General features: G+C 48.8%; 1 protein-coding gene across 1 annotated transcript in view; it reads left to right on the forward strand.

Moving 5' to 3' along the window:
* The first annotated feature begins 2,459 nt into the window (after nt 1-2,459).
* The window catches only part of ERICH6B (glutamate rich 6B), a 42,529-nt gene continuing 25,464 nt past the window's right edge, over nt 2,460-19,524 (forward strand). The window contains exons 1-3 of the mRNA XM_036832061.1: nt 2,460-2,805; nt 10,685-10,868; nt 11,907-12,025. Coding sequence (XP_036687956.1) covers nt 2,460-2,805; nt 10,685-10,868; nt 11,907-12,025 — 649 coding nt within the window. The remainder of the gene's footprint in view (nt 2,806-10,684; nt 10,869-11,906; nt 12,026-19,524) is intronic.

Here is a 19,524-nt window from a genome sequence, read left to right on the forward strand (position 1 = left end):
GAGCCCCGCCCGCCTGGAGGAGGCTCGTGGGTGACTACGACCTCTCAGAGGGGTCCCGCCTGGGCTCGGCTGGACTTTTACACCCCCATCTTGCTTTGCCACCAGATGTGGGTGCCCCAAGGAGGGCGTGGCTTCCAGAAGGCGGCTCGCGGCAGATGAGGCAGACCCTGAGGGCGCTGGGGCCCGGGCCCGGGACGCCCCACCACTGGGCAGCTAGCCGTTCTCGGAAAAGAGCTCTGGGCAGCGCACCTCTGTGTTCACCACATCGACCCAGGCTAATCCTCCGGGAATCCGGGAATCCAAGGGCCCTAGCAACCCTGCAGGTGCACAAATACGGCCCATTATTGATACCGACCCATGTTCTTGGACTCTTTAATCAGTAGAAATTGAGACGAGGCCAGACGAGAAATTCAGGCAAGACCTTACTGGGACTCGTGCTGCAGCGTGAGGAGCCAAAACAAGTAAGAGGGGCCCCCGCTCGCCCCCCGAGGCAGGGGTGAGCTGGCCCCTTGAATGGAGTGAGGGTCAGGTGGGAGGGGTGGCTTACATCGTCTGTCCATCCCCTTGGTGGTGCTGGGTGTAGGGATCATGTGTGGTTCCCTCCTTTTATTCCCGGCACCTCAGCAGTGGCAGCTGGGTTTTGACCTTTTTGTAGCTTTACTGTTCATAATTTGCCCCAACTGCACATGCGTGCAATTATTTTTAGTCCCTTATAGTTTCTTTGTATTCTGTTGCTTGAGGAGACGTTTGTCCAGGTGTAAGCACTGCAGTAAAGGGTCCCAGGTCCCAGCCTGTCTCATTACGAATGTCTTTGACCTCACACCCGTCATCTCAGGCATCAGGTTGCACATATGGTAGAGAGTGATCCTCATGGTCTCATCTGGCTGGTTCCCTAGAACAGAGCTTCCCAATCAGAGATCTGGGAAGAGGCAGGCCAAGAGATTTACCTCTTAAGCCCTCAGAGCAAACAGGAGGACTCTGGGCCAGTTATCTGCAGTTTATCCCATTGTGCAGAATAACTATTATCATTTTTAAAACTTTGGGATGCCCTGCCCTAGAGCCATCTATTCTTGGTCCTTCATTCACTCGCTGATCGTTTACTTTGGGTGTCTTTATGATGCATCAGGCACTGTGCCAACCATGGGAGAGTGAGCGGGGAACAGGCCACATAAGGTCACTGTCACTGAGACACGTAGATATAGTGGAAAAGAAATATTGAACAGTAAGCATGGAAACAGAACCATAAATAGAAACAGGGTAAGTGCTCTAGGAGAGAATAACAGAGTGGGAGAATAGAGAAGGAACAACAAGAGAGGAAGTCAGAGAGACAGGCAGGTGCCAGACCTCCAGGGCCCTGGGAGCCCTGGAGTGGGGTTCACATTTTATTCTCCGTGCCAGAGACAGCCATTGGGGGATTGTTAAGCAATGCATATCCTGATGTGATTTCTATTTTCCCAAGAACGCTCCTCGTGGAGAACGACTACAGGACAGCAGCAGCGGTGACAGGAAGGCCAGTTAAGAGCATGTGGCAATAATCCAGACTAGAGATGGTACAGTTCACTGCGGGCGGTCACAGTAGAGCAGAGAAGAGAGGAAGGATTTGAAATAGATTTGCAAACGAGAATCAATCCTTCCCGCCCGCGAGACGTTCACACTCTGCTGGAAAGGCAGATGTGCAAACAAACTATGTAATATAGCAAAATCGTTACTTTAACGAAAATATAGAAGGTACAGATGGAGCATAGGGTGGAACATGGAAGACGCCCCGGGGGGGATGTAGGTGCTCACAGCTGTGCTAAATCTGGGGAGTAAAAATAGGTGTTTGCTGAGTGAACTAACACTTTGCCGAGTGGGTGGTGCTTCCAGTAGGGGGCGTGGCCAGGAGCACGTGCCTGGCAGACGTCCAACCACAGGGACCTTCGCTGACCAAGGAAGGCCCCACACGCTGTGTCTGTACCACCCTGCCTGGACCTCTTCCATTGTGCTTGCCACTCTGTGTACAGAAATCTGTTCGAATGTCTGTTTCTCTCCCCACTTTGAAGCTCCTGGAAGACAGTCTATGTCCTGATTACTATAGCGATAAATATTTCTTGATGAGTAAGTAAAAGTCTTCTCTAAGGATTGCACCACTAAACACCGATGGCTCCTTCACTTTCCAGCCCTCCTCGCTGACTTCATATTGTGCAGTCATTTCAAAGGCGCTGCCTTCAGATGTGGTCTCTCCAACCAGCTCCAGGAGGGTAAAACCTCTGCCTTCTCTTTTTGTCCCTTTTCACAGGCCACCGTGTACTGATACGCATACTCAAAGGGCCACCCCGAGACCACGAATGCAATGAGTGAACAACATGCAGTAGGTAATTCCTGACTAACGGGGTCTTATTCCTTTCTCGGTTACCGGGGTGATGAAATGGTGACACTGCCTGCTGCAGAAAGCTCTCCTCTGCTGAACGCCTCCCAGCATGTCTGCTCGAAAGCTTCAGCCATCGGGGACATCGCCTCCTCACCCTTCCACAACGTTCCACCACTCCGCGCAGACCTCATCTTCAGAGGAAGAAGGTACTGAGGGAGATGAGGAGAGTTCAATGGAAGAATTTTTATTTCCTCGAGAGGAAGAGAGCCCGGAGGAAGACCAGTACCTGGAGGAGGAGGAAAATTATCTGAAAGGAAAGACGTATCTGTATGAAAAGGAGTATCTGAAGGAGGAAAAGCATCTACAGAAGAAAGAGCTGCTGGAAGGAAAAATGTTTCTGTATGAAAAGTTTCTGGAAGAGGGTGAGTATCTGGGGAGAAATGTCCCCATAGATGGTAGTTCTAGTTCATCACGATGTCCGGGAAAAAAGAACAGGCTTGAGATACAGCCAAAGCGCAAATGATCGACCCTACGCACCGTGCTGGCAGACTCATGAATCATTTCTGACCAAGTTCTACTCACAACTTCAAGAGCTGTGCCCCTTGGTTACATAGATGTGTCTGCTTTGTTAAAATTCAACAAATTGTACACTTACCACTTAAAGTCCTTTTGTCCTTTTCTATATGAATACTGTACTTCCTAAAAAGGTTTTTTGACTTGCAAAATTAAAAGTAAAAATGAGTAAAAAAAAAGAGCTGTGCCCCCAAGCACTGAGCTTACGGAGCAGACAGGGAGACCTGATGAACGGGAAGCACCTGTTCGTAAAAAACAAAATAAGACAAACAGAAAACACCCCCTAACTTGTATCTTTTCTTTTTCCTTGTTGCACAAGTAATACATGTGCATGGTGGATGTGTGAGAAACTGTATATTCGTAAAAAGAAGAAAGCAAAAATCACTCCCATCCAGAGATGATAATCGCTTTTACACTTTGGTTATGTCCTCCCCAGATACTATATAGTGCTTGCAACCTGCCCTTTCAGGTATATTTATTTCTATATTTCTGTATTATAATTACATATAAATATTACATACTTATAGGAATATCATTTCATGCTTTCAATTTTCTACAAATCATTTTAATGGCTGCATCACATTGTATTATATTTTCAAACCATACTATTTTCATTGATTTCCTATTATTGATCATTTATTGCTTCTGATTTTTTTTGTTACTTTTTAAAACAGCACTTTGATAAACACCCTTAGAGGTAAATTTTATTAATGAGCTCTAATTATTTCCTAGAATACATTTCCACAATCTGTTACTAAGTCAGCAGAGACTAGTATGCTTCCCAGAGTGCCCGTTCAGCCCCTGGAAGGCATCATCTTACCCTGCTGAAAGGTATTTAACTTTGGAGTGATTTCTCTCATCCTAGAGCTGACATTTTTCCAATACTGTTTCTGCAATTGGTGACTTTTCCTGAAGTTGGGTTTTATTATTTGGCAGTGGTCTCCTTGCGCTGTTGCTGCAAGTGGCTAATATGCATTTATTCACAGGCCCACACAGTGTCTTCCCTCGATGTTATGACTGAATGGACATATCCAACCAGGAACGGAAAGTTAAAAATCCAGGTCATCTGCATCATCTTAATGTTGACCTAGAAACAGAACTAAACTGTTTTTTCTGGATCCCATTCTGTTACCAACCGCAAGCATCTCAGGGAGCTTGAATTTTTAAATCCCAGTCTGATTGCACACTACCTACATCCTAAAAGCTGGTTGGTTTTGGCAGCTACACAGGTGTTTTACCTTTACCTCCTCTCCACCAAATCAGATGTATCATCCTACGTTCCTACTGCCCTCACAAAAGTTAGTACGTTGGAGAGCTCATTCCTCTGTTGCTGGGAAATTCTCTTTTCTGTGTGCCTCTACCACGGGCTCCCTCTCAGGTTCCTAATAACCCTGCTGTTCAAGTACCAAGTGTAATTCTAATACTGAAAAATAGCATTCAAGCCATTTCTTTTGCACAGTATGAATCAAGCATCCTTAACAGGTCCCTGCTATGTGTCGGACCTTTGTAAATATACTACCCACTAGAATAGGACAAATACAGTGCTGTCAAGTGAATGGAACTGTGTATAAAGCAAAAGCTTTGAAAATAAATGCCCTGCTGGCAAAAATTGGAGAGGCACTGAAAAACCTGTAGGGGAATACTAAAACGCCTTTGAAGGCACATGGAAGCATGTCTTAGTCTACGAAAACCCAGGGTACCAAACCAGACTGCACAAAACAGATTAAGTTAAGAAGGGGTTTACAAGAGGATCTTAAATCTTCAAAAGAATTTACATCACGATTTCTTTATGTATAATTTCTCCCCAATACCTTTATGATGTAACTTTGTTTATCTCTTGTTTTGAACCTCAGAGCCTGACAAGAGTGCTTTCCTGACTCAGATCCTCAGTAAACGCAAACTGAATCAAATTCAATTTCATTCATTTCACAAAGCCAGGCATATATATAGACACACACATGCACACACACACACCTTTTTTCTTGTTTTTTGTTTTTGTTTTCTGTTTTTTTTTTTTTTAATTTTTATTGGAGTATAGTTGATTTACAACGTTGTGTTAGTTTCAGGTGTACCACAAAGTGAATCAGTTATACATACACATATGTCCACTCTTTTTTAGATTCTTTTCCCATATAGGCCATTACAGAGTATTGAGTAGAGTTCCCTGTGCTATACAGTAGGTCCTTATTAGTTATCTATTTTATATATAGTAGTGTGCATATGTCAATCCCAATCACCCATACTTATTTTTAAAAACAGCATTATGAATTAATCGGCACCTATAAAATGAGCCCAAGAAATGACAAATGGGCTTCCATCTCGCATGCTGATGGATTAATTATTAGAGGTTAGTGGTGAAGCACTGTAATGAGAAGGGTTCTGAGACCTCGTTTGGGCTCAGCAGGAAGGTGTGCCATGATCCACCAGTGATGTCTGCCACAGGATCAGGAGAGGAGAAAGGAGCATGCACGCTATTTACTTGTCTATTTGGTGGCAGATATGAACCTGTCACAAAGAACACTTTTTTCTTCCTCTCTCAAGACCCTTGACTGCATAGGTTTGAACACCAGCTCTCTCCCACTTATTAGCTGCATGGGCTTGGGCAAGTCACTTAACCTCTCTGTGTCTTAGTTTTCTTAGCTGTAAATTAGGAATAACAGTAGCCCTACCTTATAGGGTGTTTGTGAGGATGAAAGGGGTTAAATTATGTAAAGCATTTTGAGCTATGCCAGGCATATAGCATTTTAAGACTATGTAAGTGTTAGCTATTATTGTTATTATTATTATTATATTTTATTATTTCCTTACCATTGACTTGTGAAGGGTAAATTACATCCCCTGGCCACATTTTCCTCTTTTGTGAAATGGACAGAACAAAAACACAAGAGAAGATGCAATGAACTAGGGTGTGGGAGGAATCTACGGCCCCCACCCAGCTACTCTGCAGGAAGGTCAGAGTCTCCCATTGCCCTGGACCAATCAGGGTACGTCAGACTAACAACCTCACCCCCTCTCTTCTTTAAAAGAAGAGATGATCTTCTCCATGATTTGTGAGAAAACCCAATAAAATTGGATGAGCAACTTGAATGTAAATGCGGCATCGATTGTCACTGAATAATCAATAGCCACATGTGACTGATCTCCCCGGATTTGAACTGGGAGGTTCCAAATCATTTCTGTGAAACATGGGTGTAAACCCTGTGGTGTCAGAGTCAGAAGATCCAGCACAAGGGTGGGCCTTTGGCCTTGGGCATGTCAATTACCTGCTCCAAGTTTCCCTTTCCCCACGTGAAAAAATTCCTTGTGATTGTGGCAATTAAATGAAAGAACATTCTGAAAATGCTTTGAAAGCTCTCCCACCCCATACAACTGTCAGGTGTAAAAATGCTTCTCTGATCTCACAAGGTGCAGGAAGGCTCTAGAAGGAAGAAGTACGATCTACATTTCTGTCATGCTGTCATAGAACAGGAAACCACCCCACAATGAGGCCCCTTTTTGTTTATTTAGAACCCAAGACCTTCCTAAAGATGAATTCTGCTCTGTGGCAAATAATGCCGTAGAGGTGTCACTGTATATTCATTTTAATTCGTAATATTTTTACCTAAGGGTATTTTGATACATATAATCCGCTGGATTTCATTTTCTTTCCCCTTGCTAGCTCCTCTTTGGCGGCTCCGAATGCTGTTTGGCCTAAATGCGATAATTTGGTCGCCATTTCCAGTTGAGAGGTGGTGCCCCGACGACCATTTCCAAATGGGGAACCTAGCAATTCTGTGTACTTAATAAGAAAGGTTTGAGATACACTGATAAGGCGGAGATGGGAGAGCCAGACAACCTGTCAAGCAGGAAAGTTCACAGATAGTGGCAGAGCTTCCGCATCAGGGTGCCATAAGTCGGCCACTATTGGGGGGAGAGGCTGAGCCCCGAGACCAGTCGCCCCAGCCTCCACTCTGCTCCTGTACAAACGGTATCATTTTCTGTGTGTGTCTTGCCCTGAAGGTCTGGAGCACAGCAGTGGCATAGGGTGTATAGTGTATATTTCGCAATCTGTTTCCTTCAATTTTCCAGCCACTCTTTACCCCCTGCCCCCTTCACAAATGAGGATCCTGGAGTTTGAGAGAGGTTATGTGACTTCTCCAAGGTCATGGAAAATAATCAGAGGAGCCAAGACAGGCTCCCAAGCCTTCTCTTCTTTCTCTTCTAGTCACTTCTCTTTCTTTTCTCCTTTCTTCCCTCCTTTCATCCTTTGTTTCTGCTTTCTAATAAATTACATGCATATTTTAATTTGAGAAGAGTAACAGAAAAAGAAGCAAAATCTACTTTTGTTCATTTTTTTAGTGGAAAATTTGAAAAGTAGAAAAATAACACCCAACCTACCAGCATCCAAATATAAGTAAAGCTGATTCACATTTTATCATTTTTATCCTGTTCCTCCTGCCCTCATTTTTTGCATGTTTGGCGGTTGTGGTCCTTGTTTTGTCCTGTTTTTACCACTTTAAATATGCTGTATATAAAATAAGTTTGTATTTTACTTTTGTAACTTAGTATTGTGACTTCCATATTTGCCCATATTGCTTAATTTTTATAGACCTCATTTTAATAGCCAAGTAATATTCCTCGATAATAGTCTGTCTCATGGGTAAACTATGGATAAGTGTTGAACATTCAAGTTTCAAGTTCAAATTTTCTGATCGTCATTTCTTTACTACTTCCATTGTGCCATTCTCTAGAATCGATACTCTATTTTATCCCAATTGGACCTGAAATTCTTGATGTCATATCATTCAAAGCCAACGGTCAGGTGATTAAATGACACAAATAGAGTCTTTACAAGCAACTCATGCAGCTCAGTATCAAAAAAACAAACAACCCAATCCAAAAATGGGCAGAAGACCTAAATAGACATTTCTCCAAAGAAGATATAGACTGCCAACAAACACATGAAAAATAATTTTTAAAATATTTATATCCTCTGAACCTCAGCCACGTCTCCTGTACAGATAGATGTCCGTCATCCTGTGACAGAGGGAGGCCTCTGTAATAACTCAAAAGATTAACAAAGCAAACCTAAATGTCCCAAATCCATGATTTCATGAAAATTACCTTCATAAAATTACCTACCATTTTATCAAATTTCCACCTCATAATTTCTAAAGGAAACCATTAAGAGAGACAACACTAACGAAAAGCAAAAATAGAAAAATTCTGTAAATCACGGCCTCTCCACCCCAATCCCAGCATCACATACTTAACAACAGATTTTTTAATAGAAAGAAAAAGATTCTTTTTTTTTTCCAACATTGTCTTTCTGTTCTTTTTTCCAACAGAATTCAAGGCTCGTTCATCGCAAACCCTGCCTAGTCTTAAAGCAAGGTAAAAGTTTTTGATTTTTTTTTTTCTGATAAGTCAGGTGGAGATTCATGCTTAGGGATGATGCTTCAGGAGCCTCTGCAGTCCCAGAGGAGGGAAGTGGGGGTGAGAGTGGGGTGGGCTGCAGGGAGCAGGACCCCCGAGGAAGGTGCAGTGCAGGCGGGGGTCTACTAGGAGTCTCACACAAAGGACCTCCCGATACTGCTCCCCTCTGCTGTTCAGCCACTCACAAGCTGAGGGACGGGTCCCAGGATCAGCGTCCTGGGCGCCCAGAACTACGGAGAGGAAAGGGCTGGGGACAGCTGAGTCTGGAGAGAAGGTTGAGCTGGGGAGAAATGGCCAAGGGCCCTGGGCAGCGCTCGCGGTGAAGAGATGAGTGAACACCCACAAGGAAGTTGCCGTCTTCCTCGCTCATGCATATTCCAAGCTCTAAATAATCACGCAGTGAGTATTCATGAAACTCCTGCCACAGGGCTTGGCCCACGCTAGACGGTCACTGACACAGCCGTGGACAGAAGCCTCCGTGTGCTCAGCTCTGTGGAAACCCATGTGGGGCAGGGGACACAAGACCTCTGGTTCACAGACCTCGTCCCCTACATCTGCCCCAAAGGATGACTGGGGGAAGGCGGTCATTGACCTCCACTGGTGAAGTGGGTTGACACTAGCTACAAAGAAAGCCCAAGGCCAGCTGGGTTACGTTGAGAAGCAGGAACGAGACCCCAGCTCTTCTGCGCAGGAAAGACACAGGCTACAATTTGAGGGCACAGTACTCTGCACGGGGCTCCCCCTCCACCTGCTGAGGCCAGCTCCCCACTCCCGCCCTCTACCGGCCCCTCCGTTCCACGCTTCACGCTTCCAGAGGCTCAGCACCATGTATCCGCCAGGTCCACCCCTACTAAGGCAATCCCTAAGAGGGAGTGCTTTCCCGAGGCCCCTCCACCTCAGCTACTGATACTCACAGAGGAGCAAGCAACGTGGCACTGAAGGGGCCTGATGGTGAAGTGACCCTCTGGAAGACTGTGATGGAGAACAGGGACCCTGGAGCCAGGGATCCACACCTGCCTGGTGTGTGAATCGCAGCTGCTCCACCCAGACAGCTGTGTGCCACAGGGCAGCCACTTAATCTTCTGCCTCAGTTTTCCCATCTGTAAAATGGGGACAGGAAGAGTTTCCGACTCCCGGGGCCGTGGTGAGGATTAAACGTACTAACTGACAGGGCGCACGTGGAGCAGAGGTTAGCACACGGGGCACGTGCAGTAAGGGCTGTGGATCACTGTTATCCTTCGTTCTGCTCCCACGAGCCACCACGTGGAAAACTTAGCACATGCAGAGCAAGGAGCATGATTCCTGGTCAGCTTTATTCCAAACACAAGCACCTGTCCAATCTATTATTCGTATTGCAGCTGAGTTTGTCTCCTGTTCTTTCCCGGGGCCCTGCGGGGAGCCTGGGGCCTTACCTGGGTCTGTCCCTGAGCAGTTCGGCTTGGCTCCCCCGAGTCCAGGTCTGGGCCTGGGGGTGCTCAGAGAGGCCCTGGATTTTCCTCACACAAGGCTGCTGAGAGACCAAACCCTCCACAAACCCCTTTGGGCAAGAAGTGTCCCACTCGTGTTTCTTTGCTAAGGCAGGGGGCATGGGAGGGGAGCAGATTCAGGTCAAGTGTTTCATGGGTCCCTTGTAAACGGGAAGGCCCCCTCTTCCGCATGCGTGCCCAAGGTCCCCAGGCACACGCCAGGCCCCTTCCCCGCTCTGAAGCGGCTGCAGGAGCAGGCCTGGGATCTCGGGACAGGGGCTCCTCCTTGCAACACCTCCGCGTTGCCGACGGGGCAGGGAGGTGGTGTTTGGCCACGCAGGCCAGAGCCCCAGTCCTGCTTCCCGGGTGCTGAGGCCACAGCAGAGCTCCGGCAGGCACCCCAGAAGCCCTGCCACGTCCCAGCCTGGGGCAGGCATGGCAGGGAGGGTGCCGGGCAAGTGTACATGAGCATGGAAATGACCAGAGCGGCCCTCCGTGACCTTAAGTATAATCCCTGTGTTTGTCGACAGCTTTGATTTGTCAAAGTCCATCCATGGGGACCTGCATTACCTCCTTGGGTCCCCGTGGGCACCTGGTGAGTGAGGTAGGACAGGCATTATCCCACCAGAAGGATAAGGAAAATGAGCCCGGAGGGGGGGGTCTCCTGATGTGGCCTTGAGGCCTGGAGCAGGGCAAGGATTGACACTTGCCTAAAAAGCTCACCCTTCTCCACTAGTTCTTGAGCCCTGTGGTCACTTGACCTAAGACCAGAGCATCTTGCCACTTGCCCCCAGGGCCCCTTTCTAGTGGTGCATCCTGAGAACACAGCTGCTCTGCCCCAGCCCGCAGGCTGGCACTGACCCTCCCCCGGGTCCCCCAGAAGTGGCACAAATCTGCCTGGAACTCCCACCGACGCTGAAGGGAGAACAGCTTCCCGGCGGTGCCTTCTGGCTGGAACAAGCCGCCTCCTCCTCTTTTCCTCAACTCTTCGCCCCCAGCCTCAGACTGCGGCCCCTCTGCCCCCGATCCCTGCATCAGGGAACGCTGACCCCGACAGGGAACAGGCCCGTCTCATGAAGGGCCACTGAACTTCTCATTTGCCCTCTAAGAACGACGACAGCCAACACTGCCCACTCTCGTTTTGTCCTCACCTGTGCGGACCTGGGGGCGGAGGTACAATTAGCGAAAAGGTGCGGAAAGCGAGGCACAGAGAAGTTAGGTGGCTCACCCAAGGTGACTCCACTCTAGCGCAAGAGCCAAGACTTCAGCTCGGACCACCTGACGCCGAAGTCTAGGTTCTTTCTGCCGCCACAGTCTCTGCCCACTGATAGGCCGGGCATTTCCCCTCAGGCCTGTCTCTGCCAACTGGGCCAGTTTCCACGAGCTGGCTTCAGGGCCAGAAGCCCCTCTCATCCCTCTGAATCACAGGTTCTTGCCCCAGTTAAAAGGCAGAGATCCCTGAGGAAGGACATGATGTAGGTCGGGGTGCTGGGTCACCCCTCTTGATCCTGAGCGCCCGGGTAGCAGGGCCTGCGCCTCACACCCAACGCCCTGTCATCAGGCCCCGCGGAAACCTTTCTCGAAGATGGTGGTGTGTGCAGTGAGCAGACTAGCGGGGACAGACCTCGGTGCTTGGTTTTAAGCAGCTGCTGATTTTTCCCGCTCTGCCTGAGGCAGCTCTGAGGCAGGAAGGACGACTGGAATGAGCAGGGTGGTGAGCCAGCAGGGACACAGAATGTTCTGGAAGGTTAGACTGTCCGGCACGGAGGCCTGGCCCATTGATTGGCCTTTGAAGGCACCCCCAGAGCCTGTCACTCTAAGTGAAGCTGCGGTTGGCACCCAGGATGGCACACAGGCCTATTTTCCACGGTCCACAAGCTGGTCCCTTCCGACCGGGGACAGCCACCACCAGGGACAGGCCGACGTCCGCGGGGACCGGGAAGCAGCCGCCGCCACCCCAACCTCCCCGCAGGCCACAGCTCTGGGCTCCTAACCCGGCCCCTGTCCGGAGGTGGACCGACCCCTTGCCCCCCTCTGCTGCTGGCGTCCCTCGGGTGACCACGTGCTTTGCTGTGCCTCCTCCCACCCCCTGAACCTGCCAGCAGCAGCCTTGTCCTCGGTGACACGACGCCGTCTACATCCTTGGTGAAGCGCGATGGAGAGTTCCTGGGCTTGCAGGACCAGAGCACGCAGACGGAGTGGATCTGTGAAAGCCGGCAGGGTAAGGGACCCCACATCCGGCATCCACCTCGCGGCCGGGCTCCTGGGGGCTTGGGGAGATGTGGCCTCGCGGGCGTCCCATGGATGTGGAATACGGAGGCTGGAGTGTTCTCCATCAGGCTGATGATGCACACTGCTTCCTGTGCCATCCGAACCCTGGGACCCCCCTTCCTCATCCCAGACCCCCCTCAGAGAAAGAGCATCAGCGAAGTGCTAAGACAAATACCTTCTTCGATCTTCCCCTTGTCCCTTCATTAGTTTTGCTGTTCTTGTTCTACAGGAACACAGGCCCTATTTCCCTCGGGGACACAGGCCATTTCCTTCCCAGATTACAGGCTGGTTCCCTGCGGAGAGAGGCCATCTCCGAACAATCACATGGTGAAGGGACTGGGACCCACCCCAGACTCTCCATCTCAGCGTGCAGTCAAAGCCAGCCCTGGTTCAGAACGAGCCAAGACCATCCACAGGGGGAACTTCTGTGGCCACAACTAGGAGACACTCAAGAGACAGCTGGGCAAGATTGCACTGAGGATCTTAATCCTCTGCCCAATTAAGCCCAAAGGTTCCTCGCCCTAGGATCCTGCGGAGGCAACACTGAATGGCATTTCTCGCCGTTATTAATAATTTAAACCCAGCCTTAGTGAGACTGATCCATCACAGATCCACACATGCGTTTCACATCTGTAGTCATGGCAGCGGTAAATTAGATTCCCGACCAGCACCTCACTCCCCTGGCCCCATCCGTGCCTGCTAAATTTTGTAGCTCAAATGTGGTTAAATGAAATTAGGAGTCAGAAACCCTATGAGGGAGAATGGAGCGGCAAGAGGCAGGCCCACACAAGCCAGGCGTTCCACGGTGCCGGCTGCCAGCACGTGATGAGGAGTCTTTTACAGGCTAAATCGGTTCATGTGGGATTTTTATTAGTGTGTGTGCTCCGACGGAGCCCTGAAAACAGGAACCATTTCAGAGTCAGTAAGCATGACAGCTGGAAAAAATCTGAGCATTTATCTAAATATTCATAAGCAGGATTCTGGAAGTCATTTACCGGGTAATCGCCTGTAAAGTGCCAATGCTAAGCTTGAAAGGATGTGGGAGAGGAGAAAGAGATAGGAGAAGCCTGGGGTGTGGGAAGGGCCTGTTCATACCACTATGTGCCCACCTCCAGAGAGAGACCCTCCGGAAATCACTGCTTCATTTGCCGTGTTCATTCACGATCCTTTTGGTCCCCAAGCTTAATTTACAGAGCCAGTCATGTCTGGATCTAATTTAGGTTTTAAGCGCTCTGCCTATTTGGTCTGTAGGGGCATGTTTTGTAGCTGAGTCTTTTCCAGTACTGAGTTCCTTAAAGCCAACATGTATTTAGTGTTTAGCAAAAGTCTAGCCACCCGCAGCAATACCTACTGATCAGATCCTGTGATGTTGGTGGCCTGGACCAAAGGTGTGGACAGTGTTGGAGCAACTAAAGCCAGGGTCAATGTCATAACCCCAGGCTCCTGCAGAGACATGAGGGGATAGTGGCTACAGCAGAGATCGGAACACAAGGAAGAGTAAGCAACTCCCTACAATTCGTGAAGGTTTTTCTTTTCCCTTCTGCCTATGGTTTACAATCAATCTTTTGGAGAGTGTTCATAATAATTGGACAGCGTTCATAATAATTGGACAGCATTGGCTGGCAACAGGTAACTGATTGTGTCTGGACACTGGAATGGGGCAGAGAGGCTCATCAAGAGGCTCTTCCTCTGGAAGAGTGAACAGTTGCAAGAGGAGGTAACCGGGGTGGGGGCAGGAGTGCAAGGGGAATCCAGGAAGCATGGAGCCCCAGGAAGGAGCTCAAAACCGAGGTAAGAGGGGGCAGAGGGCCCCTGCCACGAAGAAAAGCCAGTCCTGCAGCTGGAGGACAGAACACTAAGGGTTCCTGAGCATGGTGGATGCAAAGGAGAATCTGCTTTTAGCCCAGGGCAGAAGCCACCCCTCCGCTTGTTGGAGAAACACAGTGAATCAAGGCAAAAGCGATTCAAAGCGCTGACTGTGTGGGGCTGAGAGCCCCCAGGAGTGAGCGGAGGGAGAGTGTTGGCCTGCTGCTCCTCGGGGTCCAGGACTGAGCATCCCCGGCACCCGGGGCCCGTAGAGACGCAGATTCCCAGGCTTTCTTACCACGATCCCTGCCTCATCCGTAACAAGATCCCAGAGGATTCCAGGCACAGGAATGTGGAGAACCAGAGAACCTCTAGGGTAGAACAGACTTCATGGGTGCTAGGTTCCTATTTCTAAAGCGTTTTTTATTACGGGACTATTCAACTCCAGTGCGCCAGGAACAGCATTTTACATGGACTCTACAAACAGCACTTTGAACCAAATATGGAGGTATAACACCCAGATAAATAAATCCTTGAAACCTATTACTACACAGAGTGGCAGGTCTGACATGGAAGGAAGGCTAAAGGCACCGGGAATGCCTCGTGGCTCGTGTGAGGACGCAGGTGGAAGACCAGAAAGACTATTTATGGCCTCAGGTGTCTACCCAGCCAGGCACAGAGCAGGGTCATAAACAAGGTACACCAGAAATTCTAACACAGAGCATTATAACCCTGCTTGTAGAAATCCTCCAGACTTGGTGTCCCGCACACAGTAAGCGCCTATAAATATTTGTTACATCCTTGCGAAACTGCTGCTGAATCTTCATCAGACTCAAGATCAACTATGGTGATGAGAAGGTATATCCTTCTCCCAAGAGACAGTCTTGGTGGGAAAGGAGCTGTGTATAGAAATATGTACACATGGAGACACTATGTATAGAAACATGGGTGAGGATAAACAGAGAGGGGCAAGTGCTATCAGTGGAGTAGTTACTTCAAGTCACCTGGCCAGATGAGGAAGAGGGTTGGAAAGCTCCCCAAAGTGGAAAGTTGTGTTTGCACAGAGTTCCTTTCAGTGGACTCAGATTTTGAAAGATCACAGGCAGAGGTTAAAAAAGATACGATTGTTACCTACGATAAAAGTAGGAAAATGTCTCGAAGTTTGAGAAAAGTGTCAGGAGAGCTGAAGTCCAGGGTAAATGTATTCTTACCAAAAAGTAATAATAATAATACTGCAGGCAGCAACAAAAGAAGGGGGGCCCTTTTAAAATATGATTGGGGCAAAAAGTAGATCAAGGCACACAGAGCCACTGTTTAGTGCCTGTTGAGGAACGATTCAAAGAAAATCATGTTCTTCCATTGCTATTGCATTTTGACTTCTCTGTGAAAGAAGATGATCTTCAGATTGAAAAGGGTACAGCAAAATTAGGCAAGAAATAGCAGACACCAAAGATTGGTGAGACGATCAGAAAAGAATGGTAACTGCTGTGTCCTGACCGAGATAAAGTATACCCCAGAATATCTACAGAGAGAGAATAGCTTAATCATGTTTATGGTTTTTGAAGAATTGGGGAAATGAGTCTGTGACCAATCTGGGGCAAATACTGAGAGCAAAATGACCACAGGGAACCAGCATAGGATCAATAAGAACAGATCAAGTAATACTGGCTTTGAGGTCACTTTTTGACAAGGTTATTAGATCAGGGAACTGTGGAATTTGGAGGCCCGAATTCCAAAACACATTTCTTTTTCAAAGCCTTCCTCAAGTTCCTATGGACAACACAGACAAATACCAGGTAGATGCTAGTGCAAGACAATGGCATGATCGCTACTGAATAACCATCCAGAGATACTGTTTAAGGATCAGAGTCAACCCAACTTCCGGTCAGGAGCCACAGGGCTCTGTCCAGTCTGTATCCACCGACTCGGATACAGATGTAGGAGGAATATTTATATCTGTACATGACTGGCAGCTGTTGGGTGATGACAGTAATGTGATCAGATTCTAAAAGATCTTGACAGGCAGAAACACTGGATCGGGACTGGCTAGATAAAACAGAATGGTAATTTAGATTAGACCCTGCTCTTAGGCCCACAAAAACAGGATGGAGAAGGACAAGGGGGGAATGCCCTGTCTGCTGTAGATGATTTACTCAACCACAGGCTCAAGAAGTCAATGGTATGACTGGTGTGACTGCCAGAATAGTTAATATAACCAAGAATAATTGAAAGGTTACGTAGAGGGAGACGGGTTCTGCTCTAGCCTGCACGGCAGAAGCAACCCTGGGGCCGCTGTTCACTTTGGGGGATCCCACACTCCATGAGGGTTAGAGGCAGACTGGCCGGGGCTCGAGGAGAGGGTGGTGTTAGGCCAACCTGGAGACCACATCGTACAAAGAACTGCTGAAGCAAATGAGGGCGTTAAGTCTGGAAGACACGTGACTCTGAGACAGGATAACTGCCTTCAAGTATCTGATGATCTGACACACAAAACCAAGACCTGACCTCTCCATCTGCACGGAAGGGCTAGAACAGGGCCAGCTTGAGGAAAATTAGTTGAGAAATAGACATGATTCCCAACAGTCAGAGCCACTTATGGTAGGATGCGTGTCCTTAGAAGTTGGAGAGCTCCCTGGCTGTGGAGGGCTCGGGCTCAGCTGATGGGCTGGCAGCAGTGATTCTGCCCAGGTGGGGGGGCTTCTCATCGCAGACCGAGCTCAAATCCTGCCGCCCCCATGAGAGGGGAGGGGAGGGGGCAGCTCGCCTCTGCTTCCTTGCTGTTAGGAATGGAGTGTGTGTGTGTGTGTGTGTGTGTGTGTGTGTGTGTGTGTGTGTGTGTGTAGATTAAGATTGGAGGGTAGGGCTTCCCTGGTGGCGCAGTGGTTGAGAGTCTGCCTGCCAGTGCAGGGGACACGGGTTCGAGCCCTGGTCTGGGAAGATCCCACATGCCGTGGAGCAACTGGGCCCGTGAGCCACAATTACTGAGCCTGCGCGTCTGGAGCTTGTGCTCCGCAACAAGAGAGGCCGCGACAGTGAGAGGCCCGCGCACCGCGATGAAGAGTGGCCCCCGCTTGCCGCAACTAGAGAAAGCCCTCGCACAGAAACGAAGACCCAACACAGCCTCAAATTAATTAATTAATTAATTAATTTTTTAAAAAAAGGAGCAGGGATCACAAAATTCTAGAAAATATACAACATGGGTAAACAAGAACTTTACAAAAGTTCTCAAAAACCACAGTAGCCTCTCGTGGCATAACCCAGTGCATCTGTACTCGCCAGCCCCCGTGCTTCCCCGCCAGCCCCCGTTATGCACCTCTCCGGGAGCTCTTGACAACAGAACACCAGAGATGCCCACTTCCTACAGCGACAGGCGTACGCCATTATGAGTCTACACGGCCTTGAAGCCACTTGGCTCTATGGTTCCTGCAGCTCTTCCTCCTACCGAAGGAGGAATATCCCTAAGGTCTCCCCTCAACCCCAGCCATCCTCTCTGTCCTGGGACCAGAGAAGAAGGCCACAGAGGGCCCACATTTCCCAACCACTGTTCACCGCAGCCCCAGAGTAAGTCAGCAAAGCTAAGAGGAGGAGGCTGGCAGAGGGAGCATCTAATAGACGCCAGCAGTGCCCTCCAACCCGTCTTCTCCTCTGTGGATCAGCCTTGGCTGCCAAGAAAGAACCTCAGACCCTAAACGTCCAACATGAACCCACTGGAAAGTCTAAGGTTAAAACTGTTAATGGCCACCCTCTTCTGTCTTTTAACAGTACCTTTAAAATCAAAATCTCAAACAGAGGAAGAATCAACAACAATGCTAACCACCTTCAAGTCTGATTCACAAGGTATCATTTTAATTTTATAGTTTTACGATGATTTTTAATGACTCGCGGAAGCTACGAATCCATCTATGAGACGGTAAGAAGCACAGAATTAGCACGCCCTGAGCCAAAGAGAGTCCTCTTTTGACAATTTTAGATTACGGTAGCCTTCATTAAGGCCAGTGGCCAAGGCATTATTTCTAGAACTTGGTGTCAGGGGTCAAGGCTCAGGGACGAAACTTGGCCAAAGGGTAAAATGCTTTTAATTTTGAATTAAAATTGAGTTTTGAAAAGGGAGGAAATAATATTTACCGCTGGAGTTAGGAGGGAAGATAATGGATTACCAACACTCAGTTCATTCCGTGACATTTACTGTGCATCTACTGATATTTATTGTATACCTACTGTGTACTGGGCAGTAGTTTGTCCATCTTTATATGGACAAAGCCATCCTACCCTCTCAGAACTTAAAACTCGAGTGGGAAAGATGAACTATGAACAAACGGAGGGGAATCGATGTGTGCTGAGCATAAGCTTCCAGGCCTCCAACTGCTGACCATCATGGGAGCCTCTTACCCTACAATACGCAGTCTCCACCCTGGTCTCCCCAGACATTTAGGGGTTAACAGATCACCATACCACATCCTATTCATCATTTTTCCTATTTGTTTTCAGCCTTTGTTCCCACTGAAGAACCGCAAAAGGCAGGAAATGGTGAGAGTCCCACATAACCTATCCAAAGATCCCTGCTCCCCGCAGAGCAGCCGGGGCCGGGGATGGCGCCCCGGGCGGGTGGGCGCCTTGCTGGTCCAGCTGGTGCCGAGTCCTGGAGAGGACCGAGGGACATGCTGGGCACACAGTCCCTGAACCTGGATATGTTTCTCTGCCCTTAACTGAAGAAGGGAGCTAGAACAAGAAACAGAGAGAGGGTCTCGGGAGCGAGACAGAATGACTTGGGAAGTCCAGAAGTCCATCTCTCTACTCAAGCTCTGTACAGGGACGCCCACATTTAAAGAAGGTCCAGTCGGTCAGTTGCTAGGTTCCCTGGAGTCTGGGCAGCAGGGCTTGACTGGGATGCATGAGCCCCTCCAGACAGACTCATTCGATGGTAACTTGATAGGGAACGAATTAGAGCCCCTCAGATGGTACCCTTAAAGCCTGATTAAGGAGGGGATAGTTGAATTCTATGAGGGGGAAGGACAGGGGAGAAGCCTTTTGGCGGCAGAATCCCACCTGCACACATCACTCCACAAAAGCCCTGCGATTAACCAGACCCATCCTGTTAGAAACAACGTAGGGATGGTGACCTGCTTGCTGTGTCAGCATGGGGGTGGGGGAAGAGGGGAGGATCAGGGTTACCTACACAGGCGGCTTATCAAACTCCTTCCAACTCTAGACTATGAAATTTTCCTCATCTTATTTCATTTCCGGGGGTGGGGGGGGCGGTAGGGGTAGAGCGGTGCTGCTCGGACTTTAATGTGCAGAGCGATCACCCGGGCATCTCGTTAAAATGCAGATTCTGATTCCGTGGATCTGAGATTCTGCATTTCTCACAAGCTCCTGGCAGCAGCTCGGGCCGCTGATCCTGAAGCACACTGAGTGGCTTTAGAACAGATTACAGATTCGTGCCCATAGCAGCTGCCAGCCCAGCCCATCATTTATCCTTGATTCAAGGACAACAAGGCATTCACTACGTGCAGGGCGGAGGAGGAGGTGAAAACAGGACCGAGTTTCACCTGTGCGCTCTCTTCTCAGAGCCCGCCCGGGGCCAGTCGCCCACTGCTTGTCCCCTCCCTTTCCTCGTCTATAACGTGGGCATCTGCCCTGCAG

The sequence above is a fragment of the Balaenoptera musculus genome, chromosome 18, assembly GCF_009873245.2.
Source record: "Balaenoptera musculus isolate JJ_BM4_2016_0621 chromosome 18, mBalMus1.pri.v3, whole genome shotgun sequence".
Lineage (NCBI taxonomy): Eukaryota > Metazoa > Chordata > Mammalia > Artiodactyla > Balaenopteridae > Balaenoptera > Balaenoptera musculus.